This window comes from Centrocercus urophasianus, unplaced genomic scaffold (assembly GCF_019232065.1).
Source record: "Centrocercus urophasianus isolate 14NV4802_14NV808 unplaced genomic scaffold, USGS_Curo_1.0 seq_3, whole genome shotgun sequence".
NCBI lineage: Eukaryota > Metazoa > Chordata > Aves > Galliformes > Phasianidae > Centrocercus > Centrocercus urophasianus.
Window position 1 is genome coordinate 954,914 of NW_024884866.1, and position 23,766 is coordinate 978,679.

A 23,766-nucleotide genomic window follows, 5' to 3' on the forward strand; every position below is an offset into this window, starting at 1 on the left:
TTTGTATTCACTAATGCAGTCAAAAGAACATGCTAACAAGGTAAAAAAAGGGCTCAAAAAAGAAACTGAAATTGAGCAAGTGGCTGCTAGGAGCACTCCTGCTTGGGACTGGCTCTGCAGGAGCAGCTGCATTTCATGCATTGAAATAGTTAAATGCATGCCAAGTTGCCTTTGTATTGCTCTGAAGTCTTAATTAAAATGTTATGTGGCATGAAGTCACGTTTTCTGAACTATAATTTGCCTTATAAATCATTAATTAGGTACACACCAGTGGGTGGTTATCTTGCTCTCAAGGGGCAGCCATAAGTTTTCAACTGAACGTGTGTCAAAAATGATTGCTGGAAATCCAAGTGGGAAATGCTATAACCTATCTGGAAAGACTTCAAGGGAAAAGAGGAAAGGATACTGTCTCATGTAGTAGAAATATGAGGGGAAAAAAGAGCAGTAAATAAGCCCTTTCCTCTTTTCCCGTCCAGTCTATCTCATGTTTTAGTAAGGGATGAGTGAGCTGGGCTACACCTACAGAATGTACACAGACAGATCTGCAGCACATGGTAAGCGGAGAGAAAAATGTTCGCAGCCCACTTGGTATTAGGAAGACTGAGAGTGGCAAACTGGGGAAAGAGAGGGAAGAAATGAAAGGGGTATAATGCATCCTTTGTACATTAAATCAGTCGGCTCTTTGGGAAGAGGTTTTTGTCTGCTGATATTTTTGGTGTGGAAAAGATCTAGCCCTGGACTAGGAATGCCAGGCACTGCTGCGATGTGGATGAGCAGTAATTGAAAGCAACCGAATCAATTACTCACTATTACTAACATTTGGAACTTGTGCAACCTCTTAACAAGAAAATCGTAAATGCATGCACAATCCTCACCTCAGAAGCATCTGTCTGGGAAGGATTAGCAGGTACTGAAGAAAGTCTCTCAGAAACGGTTATCAGCCACTTGGTGCTGTCAGAACTCCTCTTTATCTTCTTGCAGCCGCAGTGCTGTAGCTTGCTGTTTTTCCCTCTCTGTCTTAAGCAGTGCATAAAGGTACACTGCCAATGATACGTGACCAGTTCCAATTGTTAGTTAGCTCAGTCATTCAAGCATTTTAAATCTATTAACAAGCTGGCCATTAAATGAATCGCTGACCTATTTCTTTGCTACTTGAGCTAAGAAACCATAACTGATGACCTACAAAAGCATCAATGTGTTAAGAAAAGTTATTAGCTGCAGAACCGGAGCAGCAATTAGTCACTTCAGCTTCTTCTACCAGCTTGAATAGAAGGATTCACCATTGCCAACTTCCAGTAATTCACCAGAAACTAAATTTTGACAGAGACTCATGTCTGGGGGAGCAGCATGCATCTCTTCTTCCTCAGTTCAGTACTGGAAAGTGTTTTGGCAAGCATCTAAACTGGCTCAAATTTGGGATGCTCCAGAGCAAAATCTGGGCTGAGGACTCTGCTGGATGCAGACAGGTGAATTTTAGATCTCACAGCTGATTTTGCAATGGAGCAAACAAACCTATGATCCAAAAACACCCTTCTGCATGGGGCCAGGTGTGGTTGAGGTTCCTCTGTCCCCTTGTCGCCTACTGCCCTCAGAGCCACCTGCGCTGAACAAGAAGCTTTTATGCTTCTCTTTGCCAAAATTATTCCAAAATACTGGATGCTAGGTGGGCCAGCATTTTTTCACCCATTTCTTAGAGCCAGCTCAGCTTTGGGGGCTGCCATTTGGGATGGCAAATGAGTACTGCGTTCGATGGAAACAGTGAGGTGTTACTGTGATGCACTGGCTCGGTCACCCCAGAAGACAACCTGAAGCTACCCAGCCTAACACAGACATGTGGTGTTTGTGCCTAGACCACGCAGGGCGTAGATGCCACTTGGCCCCGCTGTGCTGAGGGCAGTGGATGGTGTCAGGGCCGTCCCAGCAGGCAGAAGCAGAGAGGGTGGGAAGCCCACACACAGGTGCCTCAGCTGGAGGAGCAGCCTCTTCTCGCTTTTGCAATCCCTGCCTGCTTGACAGGCCCGGACGGCATTACATCACTTCCTAAAAACAATCAAACGGAGCCCATCTCCCTAAGAAGCACAACTCAGAGGCACCGGGGGCAGGAAACAGGAAATGTAAATGCTCTGCCGAAGCCTGCAGAGAGCCGCGCAGGCCGAGGCAGCATGCGGGTGCCCGGCTGGGTGCCTCTGCTCAGCACCTTGCTCCTGGTCCGGCAGGGCTCAGCCCAAGACGGTGAGTGGCCCCTGGCATGGGGACCCTGGGAACTGGATGGGTCTTGGGGGGTGACGGCTGGCAGCTTGTCTCGGGGACCTGCGGGAGCTTGCTTGCTGCTGCCAGCAGCCGTGTGCCACCTCCGCTTGCCTCGCTCCTTCCTGGCGGTGTCTTTTTATTGCACCTCCTCAGATGTAAGGCTGTGTGATGGAGATTTAATCCGAAATGTCAGGCTAGGTTTGTGGGAACTGCTGTCTCCAGTCTATCCCATCGCCCCTTTTGGGTCTAATGTTAACCATTTCTTGTACCTTGCCAGTCCCACACCCATACTGTTCACTGTATGCAATAGTAAAGCTGAAGACCAAGCTCAAGCTCTCCTTCCACTCAAAAGCCAGCTGCTGATTTCTGCAGCACTGATGATCCGAAACTCAAAAGAACAGCCAGTGCTGAGATCGATATTTGGCGGTCTGCCTTGCTGAGCGCTCAGGAGCTCAGAGGAAAGGGAGGCTGAGTGCTGGGGGCTCCTGCAATGGGTGTGCAACTCACAGCTTGAGGTGCAGGGCTGCTCTCTGGGGACAGCCCGCCCCCGGTGGGGCCGAAGTACCTCCTGGTATCAAGCCAGCCGCTGCCTGATGCCTTGTTGTGGACTGGGAGTGTGTTAAAGCTGCAGGCAGGGAGAAATATGTGGATTGTGTTTTGGCTGTTCATTTTTTTTTTCCTGAAAGTCAGTACTATTCTAGGCTGTATAATCGGGCTGCAGGTTCCAGGCGTGCTGCAGATCTTATCGCGGTTAGCGATCGTGCTTAGCTATAAGAATGAAGTAAGAGTTGTTACAAAATGGTTTGGTCTTGCCTGTGTTAAAGGCAGCCCCGCCGTGCTGCAGGCATGTCAGGAAAATGTGCTGCAGGCTTTGCACGTGCCTCATGATCAAAGCATCCATGGGAAGAAAAATCCTATGAGGAACAGAGCAGAACAGAGGTCTCAACAAAGCAGAGAGGTAGGAGGAACAGACCCAGAGGGATCTGGGTTTCTATAGGGACTTATACAGGCCACAGCTGGGCTGGGTGAATTCTGCTGTGGCCGGCCCTCCCAAGACATCCTGTGCGGTCACCATTTTCTGCTCACAGATCAACAGAGCAGCAGCTTTCTGGAAGTTTTCCTCCTGACTCCTCCAGCCCCAGACATGGCTCAGAAGCTCTGGGATCCTTGCAGTCTCACCTGTGCTATCTGGAAAGCACTTCCACAGCAGGCAATGAGAGCATGATTAGACCCTGCAGCACAGACAGATGGCAGCCTTATAAACTCTGTTCTCACACCGCATTGGAGCCTTGTAAAACTCTTGCCTTGCCATTTGGATTGTGTTGCACAGACAGCTTTGTCCTGGCCACCCTGCAATTCCTGAGGGGTGGTAGCACAGTGAGTATGCCCAGGTCCCAGTGCTGGCTTCATGCAGGGGGTCATGTATGTTAAATTTCAGTGAGTGACCCCTGGCTGTAATGTCTTGAGAGACTTCATGATTGCTGCTGAGCCCCTAGAGCTGTTGAATCATTAATTTCAGAGCTCTGCTGAGAGCAGGGAGCACTGAGAGGTACACACCCATGTGTCTGGATGTGGCAAAGTTGCATGTCACTAGTGTGGAGCTGGAAGGGCATGGGATCAAACTGTAACTAAAGGCACAGTTTGCTCTGGAAAAGCTGTAGCTTTCAAGGTGATGGATGAGGCTGCAAGCTCAGGGTATGGCTCTAAGCACAGGACCGAACACACAACACTGGCCATTAAAAGAACTTTTAGGTGCAGTGGGAGCACAGTTTTCTATTGCCTAGTTAGGAGCTCAAACACTGGCATCCTGCTCCAGGAACTTCCCAGACAGCACTTTCCAAGCACCCCTCTCTAATGGACTCCTGCCTGCAGCTGACAGAGCAGCCGCCTTGAGATACTCATGGTGCCTTGCAGGGCCTGCGGCAGCGCCAGTAGCGACCTGCTGTAGCACGCAGTCTGGGCAGGCCCTGGGCATGGCAGGGAGCGGCTGCGCTCAGATCAGCACAGGACGAGGGGTGAGTCAGGCACAGCCAAGCCGCCACGCGCATGGCATGGAGCCGTGGGAGTGCATTGCCAGGAGGGGCAGAGGTTGGGGGTGGTGCTGCAAGTGGAAGGGATCCTTACTCTGCAGGACCTCCTGGTCTCTGCTGGATTTGCCTCCCTCTCCCAAGTCTTCCTGCTGCTGTATTTGTATAACTTACAGGAAAGTATGGAGAAACCAAAAATTCCCAAATTACTAAACCTGCCTGTTCATTGACTCAGACCTGGTCCTTCCCAGCCCTCTTTCTTCCGCAAGTAGGAGCTGTAGTGTAGGTTGGAAAACTCCCTTCAAAAATTGCAGCCCACAAGCTCGATGAGAGCCCAGCGGGCGGAATGGGCCCTTGCCAGCAGAACTTAGTGTGCTGACTGCAAGCATTTTATTTTGCCTCTCATCCAGCCACAACCAGAAACCTGTCTGCCTGCTTCATCGACAGCTCCTATCGCCACCTCCTATCACCACCTCCATGTGCCTCAACACAAACCTCAGGGGAAGAAATGCAGCCACAGCAGAAATGCTATTTGTTTGCGGAGCTGCTCAGGTCCTGGTACAAAAGCTGCTTGGGACATTCAGCTCCCTTCGCATGCCCTGAAAGGCAGGCTCAGAAGCAAAGATACCACAGTATCCCCCTGCTGGGGACCAGAGTGGCAGGCAGCAAGGTAGCATGGGATGTGCCACAGCTACAGGGGAACAAGGGAAACGAGAGCACTGTGCTTGCAGGAACCTTGTGCAATCAGCTGCCCTGATGCTGAAAGACAGTTAAATTGCTCGAAGAAAATGCCCTAGTGAGAGGAAATCTTGTCCAAAAAAGAGATGGCGTTTTGTCCCTGGAATGATGTAAAGTGAACAAAAATACGTGGCGACAAGGTCACTCCTTCCTGTGATTTGCCATTTTCTTCATCCAGAGACTAGAAAAGGTAATTTTATTTCATGCAGAGATAGATAGCTTGAAATCTGCTTTGCAGTTCAAATATAGGCAAATAAAAAGTAGTGGAAACATTGGAAATGTCTCTCTTGGAAATCAAACAGAGCATATGCTGCAGCTGAAAGCCTGGTGCTGCATTTAATGAGATGTGACTGTTTGCTTTTGCTTTAGAGTCACCTCATGCTTCAGACATTAAAAAAATCCATCTTAGCTCTACTAGTAAATGAAAAACAAACAATTTCCCCCACATCCTTTCCCCTCTGCACTATTTTTAGCAAGAGGCTCGTCCTTGTACATCTACCAGCCCAGGCAGCTGACAGGTGTCAGAGGGATGGCCACAGCAGAGAGAAAATAGAGGTTGCAGGAATGCACCCAGCAGTGCGTCTGCCCTGCCGGCAGCTCTCTGGCCACATGCACTGATGGAGGTAAACGTATGTGGTATAAATGGAGGAGCTGCAAACGTTGGGACTATGAACTACCTCTGGAGAGAAGTCAGATTGCTAAAAAGAGTAATGGAGAGACTCTCTTCTTCCTGTCTTCTGTAATGAGAGGATTAATGAGAGCCAGCAGATCACAGGAGCATGTGCATAAGGAGTCACTGCCTGCAGGGATGCAGAGGCTGTGCTTCGCTCTCGGCTGAATAGGGAAGATTGCAGCAGGGAGGCTACTGACATCAAGCCTTTTGCCACCAAAGAGCTGACATTCACATTGTTGTGCTGCAGTGAAAGAGGCTGGTGGCCTTCATAGCAGACAAATGCCTTACTTAAGCATCACAAGTCATTCGATAAGTATTTACATTCTCTCCTAGTGTTAAGGAAAGGATGAAAGAATCAGATGCCTGCATGATAACTGGCATAAAGACGCAGATAGATTGCTGCTGTCCCACTCAGAGCATTGCAGTCATTTGAAATTGGGCTGCCTGGCACATAGTCTTGGGGGATTCTCAGCTCCCTCTTGAGACAGACGAGGCATGTGAGGATGTTACAGAGTAGTGAAGCAAGAGGTAGCGCTCTTACCTCAGTTTTCCTCTCTTTCTCAGAGTCCCTGGGAAGGACAGCATTCTGTCCTTCTGATTTCTCATTTGTAAAATGGAGATGATAACTGCTCATCTCTCAGGGCCATTATGAAGATTAATGTGTTTACCAAAGCGTTTTAAATGCTAAGTGCTTTCAGATCCAGTCCTGTGAGATTTGAAATGCCAGCAATGAGGAGCTAAAAACCTGAAGCTCTAGCTAACTCAAGTGGAAACTCTTATCTGCCCAGCACCTGAAAACAGCAGAGACAATCATGTCAATGCAGAGGTCATGCCGTTCCATCCTGCTTTGTGGCATAAATGCTGTGCCACGATGTCAACCTGTTGAAACCAAGGGGGAACAAAAGTGTCCCTGAGCAAGCTGGCTGAAGAACCACATTGAGGTAGAAACTTGTAGCAGACTTGTCATCTAGTTTAGCATCCAAAGGCTGAGAATTCAGGTGCATGCACGCATTCACTGATTATCTTTTTTAAGACTTGAATGAATAGCAAAGCTGCATGCTTTGAGTCATTGATAACATTGATGAAACCCACAAAATGTTAACTTGTCCCCCTGTGTTTGGCAGGCTCTGAAAACAACGAGGATGGCTCAGGATACAGAACAGCAGCATTCCCCCCTGCTACAGTGCCACCTCCTTCCTCTGTACCTCCCCTGTCCCCTACCCCTATGAGCAGCCCCCAGCCAGCACTGGTTTCTGCAGGGCCCACCGAAGGCAGCCTGGAAATAGAAAGTACACCCAGCCCTGAACTGAGCGACACAAGCAGTAACGGGAGTCTAGAGACGGAAGAGCCATCTGTCCTAGTGTACGCTGTGCCCGCAGCGGTGCTGGCCCTGCTGGTCTTACTGGTCATCATTTTTATAATAGTCCATAACCGGAAAAAGTCTAAGCAAGGTAAACTTCTCTTCTTGGGCATTGGGAAGCTATCTTTACCACACACTTGACATTTAACAAATTATTTCAAGCTTCAGGGTGCCCCATTTAGGATGCTTGTCTCTGTTTTTAGTTCCACGTCTCTTGTGCAGAAAAGGAGAGGCATGCAGCAGCCCCACATTGTGAGCTGTAGCTGTTTCTCAGCTCATGCCAGGCAACCATGGATGCACAGCGCCAAGCTGCAGCTCCTCACACTACGCACAGCGGAGTGGGGCCACAGCTGTGCAACTTCATCTTTGTGCTCAACAACCACAAACAAGGTGGATCAAGCACTACTCCTGCCTTATACTGCCTGCAGGCCACAGCAAGGAAAACAGAGTTCCAGGAAGCCACCTTCAACAGAGAAATCAGCAGTTCTGGAGCATAAAGCAATAAAAAGCCATTCACATTGGCACTGTATTAATAAATGACCTTCTGAAGTAGTGGTACATGTGCCACGAAGGCAATTGATGAATTCATGAAGGTGACATTTGCCATGGCAATTTCAGCACACACTCACCCCTAGTAAACTCTCAGCTCCCAGACAGGTACCTTGTTGCCCTTTTCTAGTCTCCAGCATGACCAAAGATCATCTCAAGATCTCCCACACAGTTCCCATTGCTTGGAGGTGGGATTTTGAGCATTACTGAGGAAGGGGTGGACGGATCCATGGTCTTGGGGGATTCTGCAGCAAGGGAGTAATACTAGCACTGGTGTTGGCATGCACAGGCCACGTTTAAATATTAGTTGTTTTAAAATAGCATATAAGCATGCTTTGTTAGTGAACTAGGCTTCTGTGCACTCATATCCATCACCACGCTGATATCCACCCACTCTCAGCCAGGCAGGGCACATGATGAGCTTCATCAGTACGCCCAGGATTAAAAACGGGTTGCTGTGAAAACTGCAGGCAAGGAGGGTGGGTTGTTCCATCTTTCTTCTAAAAGGGAAAGTTACACCCTTTGTAAACAGATCTCATCAGAAACAATCCTGTTGAAGACTGTCCTACAATACAGTGAATAAACACAAACAAGGTAACTCAACACAAACTGTTCTTCTTTTCCAGATGAGCTGGGGAGTGAAAACGTGAAAAGGTAAAGTGTGTGCATATCACTTTTCCACCATTTAGTATAACCTCTGTGTCGTTTGCCCCTGTTTTCAAGCTTATCTTCCCCACTCTTTGGCTGAGGTGGAAAAAAAAAAACCAAAAACAAAACACAGTTAATAACTGCACAGCTCTGACTCAAGTGATAACTTTTATCAAGCTCCATTTTGCTAATCAGTGCTAGAAGATACAAAACTGGACTAATGGAGAAAAAAATAATTTCCTTAAAATAATACTTGAACCATGCGACTCCAGGAGCAATCAGTAAAAAGATGACTAAACAGAGACATTTAAATAAATGCTGAATTAGGATAGCTATGATCTCTCCCTTTTAAGTCACTGTCACTGCTATTCAAGCTACAAAGCTCAATCACTGGAGCAGCAGCGACGATAAGACACTATGTATTACACAGATGAATGCATGTTTGCCACTTGGCCATTTGCAGGATGGAGAGGTTTGGGATACCTATGTCAACCCCCTGCTCCCAGGCACCCCATGCCACACCATCTTGTCCCCAGACCATTCTTTGCACTGGTATCCCAGTGAGCCCTGCCACGCACAGCCCAGCTGTTGATGTCTGCTAGCTGTCATCACCTTCATACATTGTTCAGGTTGACCTCTTCCCAGGTCATTCACCTAGGATGGCATTCCAGAGTGCCTACATATGCCTGGAATGAGGCAGTCCTTATCAATTTGTTGATTTAAGCTTTTGTGTAATGCCTTTTTTCCCCTTCCTCTCAAGCCCTATTTTCGAAGAGGACACACCCTCTGTTATGGAGATAGAAATGGAAGAGCTCGATAAGTGGATGAATAGCATGAACAAAAATGGTACATGGTAACCTCTCTATTCCATCATTCCTCTCTTTTTAGCTGACACAAATCCCACGCACAGAAAAGCAGTGGAAGGCACTGTATTCGTGTCACTGATTTCCCTAAAGAATTTTTAGTTGTGTTCTTGAATCTTCAACAGAAATAGCAGCACAAATGTCAGGGTAGGATTGTTCAGAAGAGTATTTTAGTTTGTGTGGGAGACTCTTAACATATGTTATTCCCTCATAATTGTTTTGAATTTGCAGTAGGCATTTGTAAATACAAGTGCAAACAGAATTTATATTTTTAAACCCACATTTTAATGATAGTTTATTTGAACCACTTCATCCTTTCAGACTTCAGCTCCTACAGATCTGTGCTCCACACCATGCTGTTGTAGAAGATACAAGTATTTATTTGTAGCTCAGACCACTGCTTACTTAAAATTGCTGCAAACATGTCATGACCGCATCCCTCCACTCCTGGTGGGGTTTCTTGTACCACCCCCACCACATGAAGAGCAAACTGCTCTTTGCTGCTGCTCCCCATCTTCTGCACACTCTCCAGCAAATCTGCCAGCAATTGGTACTTTCTGTACCTCTCATTAGAAGCACCTTCTACTCCCTCACAGCTAACACTTTCAAGCATCTGCGTTAACAGATACCCACTAGCTAGAAAGTGCTAGAACCTGGATATTTCCTCATTCTTGGTCTCTTGCCTTATATGCCAACAGTCCACTTACCTGACCTCCTCACGTTGTTTTGCTTTTCAAGACACAGAACCCTTTGGAGCATGTCTTCGTGTTAGTACAGCACTCCAGCCACATGATGGGGTTTCGATCTTCTTAGTCTGTAACCTCCAGTAGAAAACACATTCTAAGAGACACTAGTAGAATAAAGGCAGTAAGCACAGCACTTGGGGAAGCAGTGTTGTAAAATAACTTTCAGTTCTCTGGACAGAAGGGATCAATTTTTTTATTTTTATTTTTTTAAATAACTCCCTAAACCCCAAACGGAACTACAAAATATGGGTGCAGCCATCAGCAGTGGAGGATTAACAAATTGTCCCCCAAGCCTTACCTCATGGGAAACAGTCCTACTACGGAGAAACTTCGTGCATATGTATACAAAAAACCTCAGTATTCCTAACAAACAAATTACCATAATGGCTATCAAAGGGAAAAGGGATTTAAAACATAACATTTACACTGCTTGGAACGTGGAGACTTTACATATAAAAGGGCACAGAAGAGCAGATTTATACACCAGAGTCACTGCGCAAAGAAGTCAATGCAATTCTGAAATAAACATTGACTAACAGCAAATAGTAATAATCATCTTGGTTTCTATCCTTTTTCAGCTGATTGTGAATGTCTGCCTACTGTAAGAGAAGAAGAAAAAGAATCAGTGGCCAATCCAAGGTACTTAGGATTCATTATATTTCTTGAAGAAACACAGTCAATGCCAGTTGTTCCAAAATAACCTCATTTCTAAACTGTATAATAAATAGACCAACTAGGAGGCACATTTAAATTTTAGAGTGTTTTATGCATGAGAATTAGGCTCCAGCTCAAATGGTTTGATGCTTCTTGAGTTTTAAATCGGTGACCATCTGTAAACCCCTAACTAACCCTGCAGCAGCAAACCTGTGTGGGACAGACGACAAGATGGCACAGACACAGCTTACCTCACGGATCAGGCCATTGACACAGGTGCCTGAGGTGCTAACATCAGTACTCAGATCAGCTTACCTAATTTCTTCCCAAACAGTGGTTTTTTTTTTTTTTTTTTTTTTTTTTGTTTTTTTTTTTTTGTTGTTTTTTTTGTTTTGTTTTGTTTTGTTTTAAAATCACTGAGATTCAATACAGGAAACTTCTCAATGCCTGATGTAGCACAGTTGCCTGGGCATTAGTTTCCTTCTTCATGCAAGGTGCTTGGGAGTTTCTGTTAAGGCTCAAGTGTTTTGAGCTGTGATTTATATAAGACAACATTTTGAAAGCATCCAAGACAAAACATTGCATTAATGACATTTTGATGTTTCAGAATGCATGTTCTAAAATTACTTCACAGAGCAGGTGACTTCTTAAACGTAAAATTTTTAAGAACACAGCAATTAAGGGTTTATCTTAATTGACTACATTTCCTAAGCTCATCTTGCATGAAATTTTGGAACATGCTTCATTTCCAAGTAAAAAAAATAGTTCAAGTGGTACCGTTTTCTGGTTCCCATTCATTTCCCTGATTGAACATTTGTAACCTACTCCAGGTAACTCACTTCAGCAGGGAGCTGGACTAGATCATCTCTAGAGGTGTCTTCCAACAATACTGTTATTATTAGGAAAAAAAAAAAGGGTTACTCCTCCCTGACCAAATAATGCCCAAAAAAGTATGTGCAGATAAATACCTATTTTTGCATCTCTTGAACAAGGAAGGTGAAAGGCCACCAAGTAAAACAAAATAAAGCTATTATAATGCAAAAACTTACAAGCATCAAAGCTGTGAAGTCACGCACCAGGGGCAAAGGATTGTAGCCCTAACTCCCTTCAAGGTGGTGCTCAGCTGTTCCACACATAAACTCACTGAGTTACAAGTATGCATCTTGATACATTTTGTATAAACACTTCTTGCCTTGGAAGGCTAGTGCTGAAATCATGCCCAGGGTTTCCACACACACAGGAGGCAGGTAAAAGCTTGTGCACCTTACCTCCTTTGGTAGATAGGCACAACCCTGCTGAGTTAGATTAAGCAAAGCCTCTCTCACACACACTTTGTTACATCCACAGGGCACTCTTTTTTTTTTTTTTTTTTTTTTCTTTAAACCAAAAAGAAAAGGGAGAACTCATGAAGTGAGGTTTGGGAGGAATCAAATCTGGACACGAGAAAATTCTCTCTTCCCAGGCTGTAGTACAATGTCTGTCCTTGGAAACAGGAAAGCTGCTTCTGCTAAGTTCTTTGCACTATCAGGCAAAGTAACATTAGGAATATCAATAATCACATGAAGGAAAAACTTAACTCACCCAATAGTTGATGAGGGTCTCCGGCTGTAGAACTCTCCTCAGGAAGCAGCCCTGATCCAGGAGAAGTTTTCCCTTCAGACAGTAGCCCTTAAACAAGCCCAGGGAGGGGTGGACCCAGAGACACACAGGAAGCACAGGTCAATTGCTTGCACCTATGCATCCTGGTCCAGCCACCCCCTTCACCAGGTACTCCATTATCAGTTCAGGCTGGGACAAAACAGATCTCCCTACATGAAGTTTAATAAAACATTAAAAAATAAAGCAGAATATTAAGATTGGGGCCCTTTAAGCAGAAGTTGCATTTTCTTATTCCGGTGCATCTAAAACATTCTAGATCAAGTACCAAGGAGCAAACTAAGTAGGCAGAAAACAGAAAGTGAAAATTTAACAGTTTAAACATTAAAAACGAACAATCAAGACGTAAAATGTTATCTCCCAGTCTAGGAAAACAAAGCTGATTTCTCAGCCCGTGCCTGGTGGCAAGATAGCCTCTAGCCAGCAGAAGCTGGATGAGCTCTTGCTCATATGCAAGAGAGAAGTGATCAAGCAGCATGATGCTAGTGTTTCTTCTCTTTCATGTATGCCCAGTGATGGTGAATCATGAAGCTGCACCAGCAGAGATCTCCTCAAAGGGAGCAGCACACAAGCTAACAGAGCCCAGATTGTGGACAAACTGGATTTAAACAACTCACCACAAAAGACTGGAGAAGCAAATGCTTCTGTTGCATACTTCTACTTACGATCTTCAGAAGAGAAATATAATCAATTGGAAAAATAAAGGAACAGTGCGGCAGTAAGACTAAGAAGCTCACTTAATGCCCAAAGCAGCAAGATTCAGCACTGGTCATGAAAAGCTTCCTTTCCCTGCTGAAGTTTTGTAGAAGCTGTCCTTGCTTCCATGCAGCTCTCCAGTTCTGCATAGTGCAGCCAGTAAAAACCACATACACTCCAAGTTGAGCAGGCTGTTTTATCTCTGGTTTGTTTTTATATACGTACATGAACAATACCCACAATTCTGGATTGCACTGGTGGAAGTGGGTTTGATTCAGGCTGCTGATGCTACATCCAAGCTACATTCGTCTCCCAATTTGCTTTTTGGTAATGGTGCATGGATTTGCACAGGAATTCTGCTAGTGCAGAACAAGAGCAGGACTGACAAACAGCAGCCAAAGGATCCACCAGAAAGCAGCTTGAAGCCCAGCAAGTTTTGGTCTTCAAATTAAGGACACTGTACACGTGAAAAAAATTGAGGTTGCCTGACAGTTAACTGCAGGTGAGCACCTTGCTAAGTCTCACCACCCAGCCCTCCACCCCACGCTGTGCAGCTCATCAGATCAGCCTGCTATAGACACACTCAGCTTGGAAACACTTCTTTTCATCAAAGTAGACCGGAAAACTGAAAAATTCATTACTAAACCAAACATTCGGTAGATTGTTCCTAACAAAGGTCCAAGGTTTTCAGGTGCAATAAGATTTCAGCTTTGTATTTTTGAATATTGAACTTGGAACACCTGAAAGACATTGGCTTCTTAACATACCTGCTCTCCTTCCTTCAGTGACATTGGAAAGTCAGACTGCTGAGACACCTTGGGTTTGGAAGATAAATATGGTATCACACCCATCGATTTTAGACAGCACGTCTTCCACAGATGTGATTTAAATACACAACACATCTGACTGGATGCTTGTTTATGCAAAGCTTCCCCCCCACCGTATTTAAAGCTTTCATCTCACCATGCTTTAGATCCTGCCCTATCACATTCTACTTACATTGTATTTGAATGTTCTTCTCACTCAATAGATGTTTTATATCATCAGTTTCAATTTGCCTGCACATATTTCAGTAACATGTTTTCATACTACCTTGGTTTAAGGGACCAAGTCAGGAAAACCACCAGGCACCTGGGAGGAGAGTTAATGCTCACTAACAGCTCACAGAGGAGGGCTCAACTTCGTGAATAAGAAAGTGTCAACGCATTTAAAGCTAACAATTACCCTGGTTTTATTCGCTACTGAATACCAGTTAACTAGTGATTTCCTCAAAGAGGAAATATTTCTTCACTGTGCCAAAATAATTTATTGCAAATACTGAATTTCATGAGTTATACTAAATTACTATTCCCTATTTGGATGATTTGTAATTTAAAACAACAAGAAAAAAACAAACGTTGTGAAAGAGTGTGAAACATTTTCTCAAATATTTCCACAAGTTCCTGACAGTGAAAAATCACTCCCTAGATATACCTAATTAAAATAATATAATCACAGGGGAAAGTGGAAGATTGAGATAATGGCAATCGAAAAGTGGAAGGGGATGTTTTCCAGAAGCAGCTTTGCTAGCAACTTCTTTTCCAGTAGGACAAAGATGCTATGCTAAGGCTTTCTGCTGTTTGTAAAGCAGTAACCAGAAGATGTCCAAAAGTGAGAATGTTCCCTTTCAGGGCTTAGGGGGAAAAAAAAAACAACGAAAAAAACCCCAAGAAATAAATGACTAATGTTTCTTTGAGACCATTGCTCTTCACTGGCTGTATGGTTCATAGGCACTGCTGCTACAGCAATTAACAACAGTAGACCCCATTTTTCCACTGTTAATTGTTTTTTAAATTTTGATTTCCAAAACAGACTCTACTCCTTGAAGTGATATTGTATGACCTAACTCAGCCATGACACAACCTTTCAGACAGTCCTAGCATGTTTACAACCATAAATAACACACTAGCTCTGCCTGTGACAGCATGACAGCATTTGAGAACAGACTGCTGTGCCTATGTTTCGCTGTTGATTTTAGATTAATACTAATCCTCAGTGGTCTTTTTGGTCAAAAACACTTGAAATAATTTTCTTAGAGATTTACTTTGTCTTGAAAGATGCAAGTTCATAGAAGTGCTCCCTCCAGCTAAACTCATGTTAATAAGCATTAATCTTTATTAAATACATAATTAGGCAATTTTTACATCAAGCTCTAAAAATCAATTTTGCCCAGAACTAATTTCAAGGTGCCAGCTCTGCAGCGATCAAGGTTATACTGCTTATCCTTCCTAAAAACAGGCATGCCAAAATTTCTTCTCCTCTGGAACTTTCAAACCATTTCAAAAGATACAATAAGGGTCTGGACGCTTTCCCAGCCAATTCTGGATGAGGTTATCTGAGTCCATTGCTTTCTTTTTTTCCTCCAAGATGCACATCTAAAAGTTGCTGAGTTGCTATTGAGAAGATAACACTTAAATTCTGCCTAGCATCAAATCCTGTCACTCCAAAGCAAAAGACACCAGGTGCTGAATAATTCGCATTGCAGTACAGTTACAGATGCATCTAACATGTTCCCTCAGTCTGTGCAAATTACATTTAGCACTGCTGTTTTCCCTGATCTTACATTTTCACCAAGTGTTTTGTTATCCTTTTCTTCTGATCTCACAACCCGCTTTAAACTGTCCAGAGGAATCCATCACACACCTGATAACAGAGCCCATCTCTAGGCTGCCCATCTCACCTAGCTGCTCTCTTCTTTCACCTTCATTTCTGTATGGACTTCTGCACTTGCCAAGGCCACTGCCCAGCATTCAAGTTACAGCCAATCATCCCTGCAGACCCAAGTGTCATAGCTGAAACAGCGTGGTTCACTGCCTTGGTTCCTTTCCTCATTCTCATCCAGTATTCCCATCTCCTGACTACCGATTTGCCCACTGCACTTCAGTTCATTTAGCGCCTTTCATCATCGAATCATTTGAGTTGAACCTTTAAAGGCCATATAGTCCAACTCCACTGCAATCACCAGGAACAGCTACATCAGGCTGCTCAGAGCCCTGCCCAACCTGACCATGAATGCCTTCAGGGTTAGGGCATGCACCACATCTCTGGATATAACCTGCCCCAGTGTCTCACCAAGCTTACTGTAAAAAAAAAAAAGAAAAAATAAAATAAAAAAATCCCTCCTCTTCTAGTTAGAAACCATTTCCCCTCGTCCTACCACAACAGACCCTCCCCCCAAGGTGTCTGTCCTCTTCTTTCTTAAAGCCCGCCTTCAGAAACACTAAAGCTGCAATCAAGACTTCCCAAGGGTATATTTCAGTAGTAGAGTATCATAACAATGATCAGACAAATGATGTCCCTCATTTAAAATCCCCCAGTAGCAAAAAGCATCTTCAGTATAGCCACAGACTCTTATAACCTGTATTTTAGGGCAGCCATTCCCCTTGTTTAGAAAGAAGGGGAAAGAGAGTTGGCTGCAGAGCCTGGGGTGCATTTCACACCTTGGGGATTACCACAAAGTTGCTGCTCCATCCCCAGGTCCTTGCCCCACTGTACCCCAATCAGTAGCACCACACTTGCCTCATACAATGGAGCCAGAAGGGGTTGAGGAGCTAATTTGGGAAGGAGAGATGGGATAGCTGCCAATTTTCTTGCACCCATATCACTACCAACATCAGAGGAAAAGCATCCTGAGCATCTCTGCTTAAATTTAAGGAAGGGCTCTGGTGGTGCTTCCATATGAGTAAAAAAGAACAGCAGCAGCTCTGTTTGATGTGAGCAAAAAGCAGCACCAGCTGCTCCCCCACAGGCTGACGTACAACACAGGTCAGTCAGCTCATGTGACCACATAAGCAGTCACCAGTAGGGTATTTTGTACATCTGTGCTGCTCATATAGTCTGCTCATGGGAAGTGTCTTTTTCTGCTAACAAGAGCTAAGTGCATACCTGAAATAAGGCACTGGCAAGAAGAAAGGTAATCGGCAAGCATTGCTTTGAGGGCAAATTACACTTCACCTGGAGCTGCACTTGTTTGCATCATCACAGCCACACAGCTAGATGTTGGGGATCACATAAGTAGCACATGGTTACAGGACGCTTCGCCTTCTCCTACATGTCTTCATTTGGATATTTTAGATGTTTCAGACTGGGTCAGATACCATAGAAACTGGAATTGCACACTGGGACACCCAGAAGTTTCAGGAAGCTATTTGATATACACTAAGAGGATTTTCATCCAAGTGAGATTCCCCCTCCACTCATCTTCCTTTTTTTTTTTTTTTTTTTAATAAAAGAGATTAGGTGTGATGTAGCATTCAAATATAAGGGAACAACAAAAATCCAGCTGTGGCTCCTGCTCAGATAACTTCAGTGAAAAGAGATGAAGAGCAGGATCAGAACATCATTTGTCTAGGTGCTGTTTCATGAGAAGGATCGTTTTCTCAGGAGCAGTTACTTCTAAACGCAGAAGTTTCTGTGGTTTTCAGCTTCAGCAAAAACACAAAGCTAAATGAAAATGAAAGTCACCTATTTTAGAAAGGTTTTTTGAAGTAGAAGTACTTCTCTGTATAGAACAGAGGCATCAAGTCCTGAAAAGGAGTAAAATATGTTAAGAGTGAACTCTCCCACAAGTCAACTGAAGTTTTATTTATTCTCACTTCAATTCACAGGAGAGACTAATGTTTAAAACATACATTCCTTAAAATGAAGGGAAAAAGTCTGCTACAAAAATACCCACCCAGACACTATTGTTAAAAATACATAAACACTGAAAACTAAAACTAAGACTAGAGTTGGAGCCTACATATTTAGATTTGGGAAGACATACCCACAGTGAAGATGAGGATACCAAGGTGCTTTTTCCAGGCTGCTCCTCCACCACTACAAAGGCAGCACTGTCTCTGCTTTAATTTTTCTACACAAACAGAAAGGGTTGTATACATTTCTTTAACAGGCTGGAGATGTTGAACATTTGCCTTACACTCTGCTGTGAAATCAATTGGACAAGTTTCATGTGTATACTTGGGATTCACTTTTTCTAATCTAGCTTCCATTCCCTTCCACAACCTGAAATATGGAGCAAACGGATTATTTTCCACTGATGTCACTGGGATTTGGAGAACAAGTCATCAAAACTAGCAAGTTTCTCCACAGTAGAAGCAGCAGTTCCGTTAATTATTTACTCAATTCTAAGTCAACCTACCTTCACACCTCCCACTTTAATTTAAATTTAGTAGCTTGCCTTCACTGGCTTCCTGCACTCAAAAGAGCTGAGCTATTTACTGAAGCACTCTCTTTGACAGAAACTCCAAATAGCAAACAAATCCTCACCATCTTAAATTCAGTAGCAAAGGCACGTGGGCAGTGCATGAGTTGTCAGCAGCAATTTATCCACATCACAACTCTTAGTCTACCATTATTCCTAACTTTCATCATTCACTGTATAGTCAGAGTGTAGTTATCAAGAGTAATCACAGAACCACAGAATTGTAGGGGTCAGAAGATGAGCTCCAGAGAGCATCAAGTTCAACCTCCAAATAAGCTTATTTACTTTCTGAACTGAAATAATTAAAATGTCTTTGTCCTGCTTGCATTTTGCTTTTGGAAAAATGCAATTAGCACTGCAGAACAGTGCTAATCTACTACACTCTTGTAAGTGACTGCTTCTCAGAAGGGTAATATCCAAAACCCCCAATCACACATCCTATGCATGTGTATACATTTAAGCACAACACTAAAATAAACAAGAGCACTTGCTTCCACCAGCAGGTGGCTAGGAGGCTTGCTGTGAAACCTTCCTGACACCAACAAATGAGCATTTTCAGTTCCAGCTGGCTGGCAGGGACTCTCCTGGCAGTACCTTCCCCTACAGCATATCTCTGTACCACATTAAACACACCCAGGCCTGGTTCCAAGTGATGCTCTGACTGCCACCCCCAGGAGGGAATCCCCACCTGCAGTTGCAGAAGTGATACTTCTTAAATCTGCTTCAGACTTTTTACCACAAAGCACGTTGCATGTCAAAGCATGACTCGGACGACGGAAGCAAGGCACATAGCCTTGGGTGGCTGCACACTGCAGCTCCCCTGTAATAAAGGGGAGCCCAACATTTTTGGAGAGCAGCATTTACCTCAGCCATCTGATCACTGCCCTCAGAGGTAGCTCAGCACTGACTAGTGCTACAGAGCAATCTCATGGTTTAATGCTTTACGCACAAACGGCAAGGATGGAAAGGAGGGTCTGCAGAAGCTTTAGTCTACTAACCTCACGAAAGGCTGTCACCCTGTGCTGGAATGGCAGCAACACATGGATGTGTGGACAGAGCATCCCTGGTTGCAGAACAGCAGCTGTCCCCCTATGTTGAGAAAAGGAGTAACAGAGTAGAACCAACTAGGAAGGTTATGGAATAAGGAGCCTACAACCCCATAGAGAAAGCGATTTCTGTAGCTGTGCATTACTTGAGTTCACAGAAGAAATTTTACAGGACACACAGATAATGAAAGACTTCCCTGCTTTGATTTAAAGTTTAACATACTGCTAGCACCTCAGCAACTCAAAGATGATTCTTTTGCAGTTTTTAACATACTAACAAGCTCTGGAGGAAGGTTCCACAGTAACACAGTAGCATTAGTTAACTTGCCCAAGACCATATTCTAAAAAGCACAAACACTTGTTACCCCAGCTGAGGTACGGTGATGAGTTGAAAGCAAACACTGTCAGGAGGCTCAGATCAAGGCACTATGCTTGAACAGCACAGGAACACAGGAGGAGCTAAGACCAGGGGAAGGACAGATTCAACAAAACATGAGATCAAGCCAGCTCCGTTACATTTACTTCATACAGATAGTATCTATTCTGTGAACACAGGGATAGTCACATGAGACTTCAGTTATTATTTACGACTATACATGTTACAAAACACAATCCCTCAACTGCTTCCTCAATAAATAAAATTTGATCAACGACTAATAATTAGGCTTAACAGTCCCATGCACTAGACTTAAGAACCTGTTTGCAACACTTTATGCCAAAGCCTCCAGTGCATTAAAGAGGAAGTTTCTTATCTTCGATTTACAATTACCTGACAACAGATCACAGACAAGAGCAGAAGAGTTGGAATGGAAATATCTACTCATCCTCTGTTTACACAGCTACTACAAAAAGCCATGCGATGGTTTTGGACTCTGTCCAACTACCATTCATCCCTACAGGAATCTTTCTGTTACTCCCATAAAAGTATAGACCCTTTTTAATCACAAAATGGTTCAAGGGTACATGGGCCATCATTCACAGCCTACAAAGATATCAGCCACTGCCTTGCCACTGATGACCTATTAAATGACAAGAGAAATTTATGATATTGTTCTTTCTCTCTAAATAAACTTTCCTGTCACCTCAGCAATTCATCCCTCCCCTGTCATTAACTATCAGCTGGTAAAGTAAGCTAGAACTAAGTTGTTTTAGGAAATGCAGGCATATTATTCCCTCTAGTTCACCACCTCATTATCCTTGTCTTACCTTCGACCCTAAATTTATGGCTTTGTTCTTTCCTACCACATAACTCTGCCTTACTCATTTTACTGATATTTCTTTGCCCTCCTTAACATAACTCATTTGTCCTTGATTCTGCAGACGTACCCTGCATGATCTCACTTCAAGCACCACTCAGCCCAGTGATTCTTCCAGCAATAAACATACAACCTTTCAGATAAATTAGCAAGTTTGCTTACAATGCTTTTGTTTCACAAAGCACTTGTGCTTTAAACTTGACTATAAAGCAAAAGACCAAAATAACTAAAAGAATTGTTTTTATTCTCTCATCTATGCTAAACTTTATCTATTCCATTACCACAAAATCATCTCAGTCCTCAACACCCAGTCTTCACGTCTTATAGACAAGAGTACCAACAGGGTACCTGCTGTTTTTCCTGAGCCTCACCTCCACCTACTACAGGTAGAAAAGCACAGTGCTGTAGGTGCCTATGCTGGGGACAACATACCTAACCAAAAATGTTAAACAAAGCATTTCCTCTATGAAGGCAGGCATGTCAAGCCTCCTGCATATGCAGGAGAGGACAACAGTCCCAGTTGGCATCCATATCCTGTTGCCTGCCAGAGCACCCAACTGAACCATCCTCTTGCTAGTAGATACTCCAGCTGCCTGCTTAGTTTACTGCTGTGATGCTACTCCACGAAAAGTCACAAAGGTCAACTCAGAGCTTTTTTTTTTTTCCTCCCAGTAATTTGCTAGCCTCTTGCAGCTCCAGGTTTTCCCAATAACCCACTACCAGCAGTTATTCCTCAGTTACCATGACACCCACTAATATGCAAGACTCAAGCCTAAGAACAGTAAACAGTCAAGCCACACAAGACCACGGACAAGTTGTCAAGCAGATAACGATGAAAAAAAGCATAGAGAGACTCCGATTAATGTAAATCAGCGTTACTTCATTCAAATCAGAATTACAAATCTCACTGTAACTTAGTAAGTAACTTCAAGGATCAGAGAACCTTACCTGCAATTCACAGTAATGTTTTGCTATAGATACCCTTTTGCCTGCACAGAACCATTTCAAGCAGATAAGAGTGCAATTGCTTCTGAATATATGCCTAAAGATACTCTTTTTTGCCTCCCATTGCTATGCTACTCACAGTGAAACAACTTACCACACCTATTTTCAAAAAACTTCAGGCAACTAGCAGCAGTAACAGACAAATTAAAACAATACTGCACTGTGACCATAGGTCACACTATGAAGCTGATCACCATAACGAAGCATTAGTGAGCTACCTGGTAAAATACCTTTGCTCAGTGTTCTAGCCTTTTCTTTTTGGTTTCTCAGTCTCACTACAAACAGCCGACTCCTACAAGCGTTGGGGACCTTTAAAGATAGTCCTGAAGCCCCTGTGCTGAACAAGATTCTGCTGAGAACAGACCCACAGAAGTAATCAGCACAGGGATGCAGCCAAGTCCCTGCTAGGCTCTTCATTAGACTAACACAAAAGCAGGTTTTCCAAAAACAAAAACAAACCCAACATCAAGAAGGCAAAAAACACAACAACAACAAAAAAGCCCAAGAAAAACACCAACTGCAAAACAAAGAAATTTCTTCGTAAATCTTTCTTGAATAGTTAAATGAAATCACCGCTTCTATTCCAACAGGCTGTCCTAAGAGCTGCCTCCAAGGCATCTGCTTTTTCCCTTAAAACCACACAAGGTCAGTGCAGAAAAGCTGCAGGTCTAATACAAACATCAGCAGATTTAAAATAATTTTACAGAGCCTAGTTAAGCTAAGACACTATCTTCCCCTAGAGACTCAGGCACCAGCACCACAGCCTTTTTTCCCCCCGGACAGGAGCCCTTAAGTAACAAGCCTTGCTTTCCTTCACATAGCTATCTCAAAACACAGAATATAGGGAACCAGAAGCAAAAAGCTGTGGCACTACTGCTTGAAGACTACAGCACAAAACAACTATAGTGCAGCAACATTTACCATACGTGAAAACTCAACACATTAATCCACTCCTAAAGCTGTATTGAAATGCTGCTGAGGCTGATACATACAAGGACTGTCCGTGCAAGTGACTGCGATTTGGCCCTGGTGGAGGGCAATTGGAAGGTGAATAAAGTTTCAGCACCTTTATAGCCAGACTAAAGACTATGTTTATGGCTGATGAGAACGCAGCAGTGTGAGGCTCCAAGTATTCAACGTTGCTATGTTTGGCAAGAATTTCTCCCTCAGTTTAACCTGAAATACAGAAATCTTTGGTATTTCAGTTCCAGTTTCTCCTTACACAGAGGCTAGTACTACGCTAGTAATTACAGCCATTAGTAATGAAGTTTAAGTAATGAAATTCAAATTTTTGGGAGCTATTCTGGAACAGAATTTAGGGCTTCACTGGTGAAAACTCCTAGCACTAACTCTGCTACACTTTTGATAATAGAATTGTTAGATATACTTTTAATACTGCTTTCTGTATTAAACTGATAGACAAGGTAATCTATCTGAAGTAAAAAAAAAAAAAAAGAGATAAATTAGGAAAAAAAACAAGTAGAAAAATATGTCACTGAGCATTGTTTTTGAAGTTCAGTATCTCAATGCTGTCCGCGACAACTACCTATCACATGAAGAGCAAGACCTCTTACATTAGGTTTTACAGCTACAGAGCAATAACAACTCCTCCTTGGTTCCCGCAGTTATAATGAAGCATCAGAGCTAATCTGACTACCAACTTCAGGTACTTAGCCACAAATTCCCACTTAATCTGTACATTTCAAACAGTATTTAAGCAACCGGATTTTAAGGAGAAACTATTTTTATTATATCAACTTAAACACAAAAATATTCATAGTCCTTCCTATGCATGCCAAAGTTGAGCTCAGCAGCCATGCTGCTGAAATCATTTGTACTCCTCAGTGTGTTATTCGCTTGTATTGCCTGATTAATTACACTAAAAAGAGAAATAAGATGAAGCGGAATGCTTCAAGTTTCATTGATGTAGATAAACTTTCAAGGACAGATTTCAGAAGCATACATAAACATGGAATATTTCTGAAACAAGTAAGTAACTCAGCAGGTTTCAGAAGATACTCAGTGACTTTCCCAAAAGCATAACAAAGAAGCATCTCGTTCTACATATGAAATATGTGCTCTGAAATAGAAGTGGAAGTGAAAATAAAACTCAGATCCAAATTACACAGAACAGATTTGAATGTGATGGCACAAACCTCTCCCACGCTCAAGAGGCTCAGCCTGAATACCAAGTGCACATAGCAGTCAGCAGTGCTTAAAACCTAAGTGATCAGCAGGAGACAAGGAACCAAGTTTGAGTTAAAGTCCAGAAATACATGGTCTCTCATCTTAGCATTAGATCAAGTCACGTCCAGCTTTACAGCAGTAGCAAAACAACTAAGCTTCCTATGACACCA

The 23,766-nt window shown here is 43.5% G+C and overlaps 1 protein-coding gene across 1 annotated transcript; it reads left to right on the plus strand.

Moving 5' to 3' along the window:
* The first annotated feature begins 2,085 nt into the window (after window positions 1-2,085).
* TMEM154 (transmembrane protein 154) lies at window positions 2,086-14,595 on the plus strand. The gene is made up of 6 exons (XM_042828456.1): window positions 2,086-2,232; window positions 6,813-7,139; window positions 8,224-8,251; window positions 9,006-9,091; window positions 10,433-10,493; window positions 12,678-14,595. The coding sequence occupies exons 1-6, from the start codon at window positions 2,163-2,165 to the stop codon at window positions 12,691-12,693; spliced, it is 588 nt and encodes a 195-aa protein (XP_042684390.1). The 5' UTR covers window positions 2,086-2,162; the 3' UTR covers window positions 12,694-14,595.
* The last annotated feature ends 9,171 nt before the right edge of the window (window positions 14,596-23,766 follow it).

What these genes read in the sequence shown, in the direction of transcription:
- TMEM154 (XM_042828456.1), top strand. Translation starts at nt 2,163, where the DNA reads ATGCGGGTGCCCGGCTGGGTGCCTCTGCTCAGCACCTTGCTCCTGGTC. An exon ending in GGGAGTGAAAACGTGAAAAG is followed by an intron (nt 8,252 to 9,005) that starts GTAAAGTGTGTG and finishes CTTCCTCTCAAG; the next exon opens with CCCTATTTTCGAAGAGGACA. An exon ending in GAATAGCATGAACAAAAATG is followed by an intron (nt 9,092 to 10,432) that starts GTACATGGTAAC and finishes ATCCTTTTTCAG; the next exon opens with CTGATTGTGAATGTCTGCCT.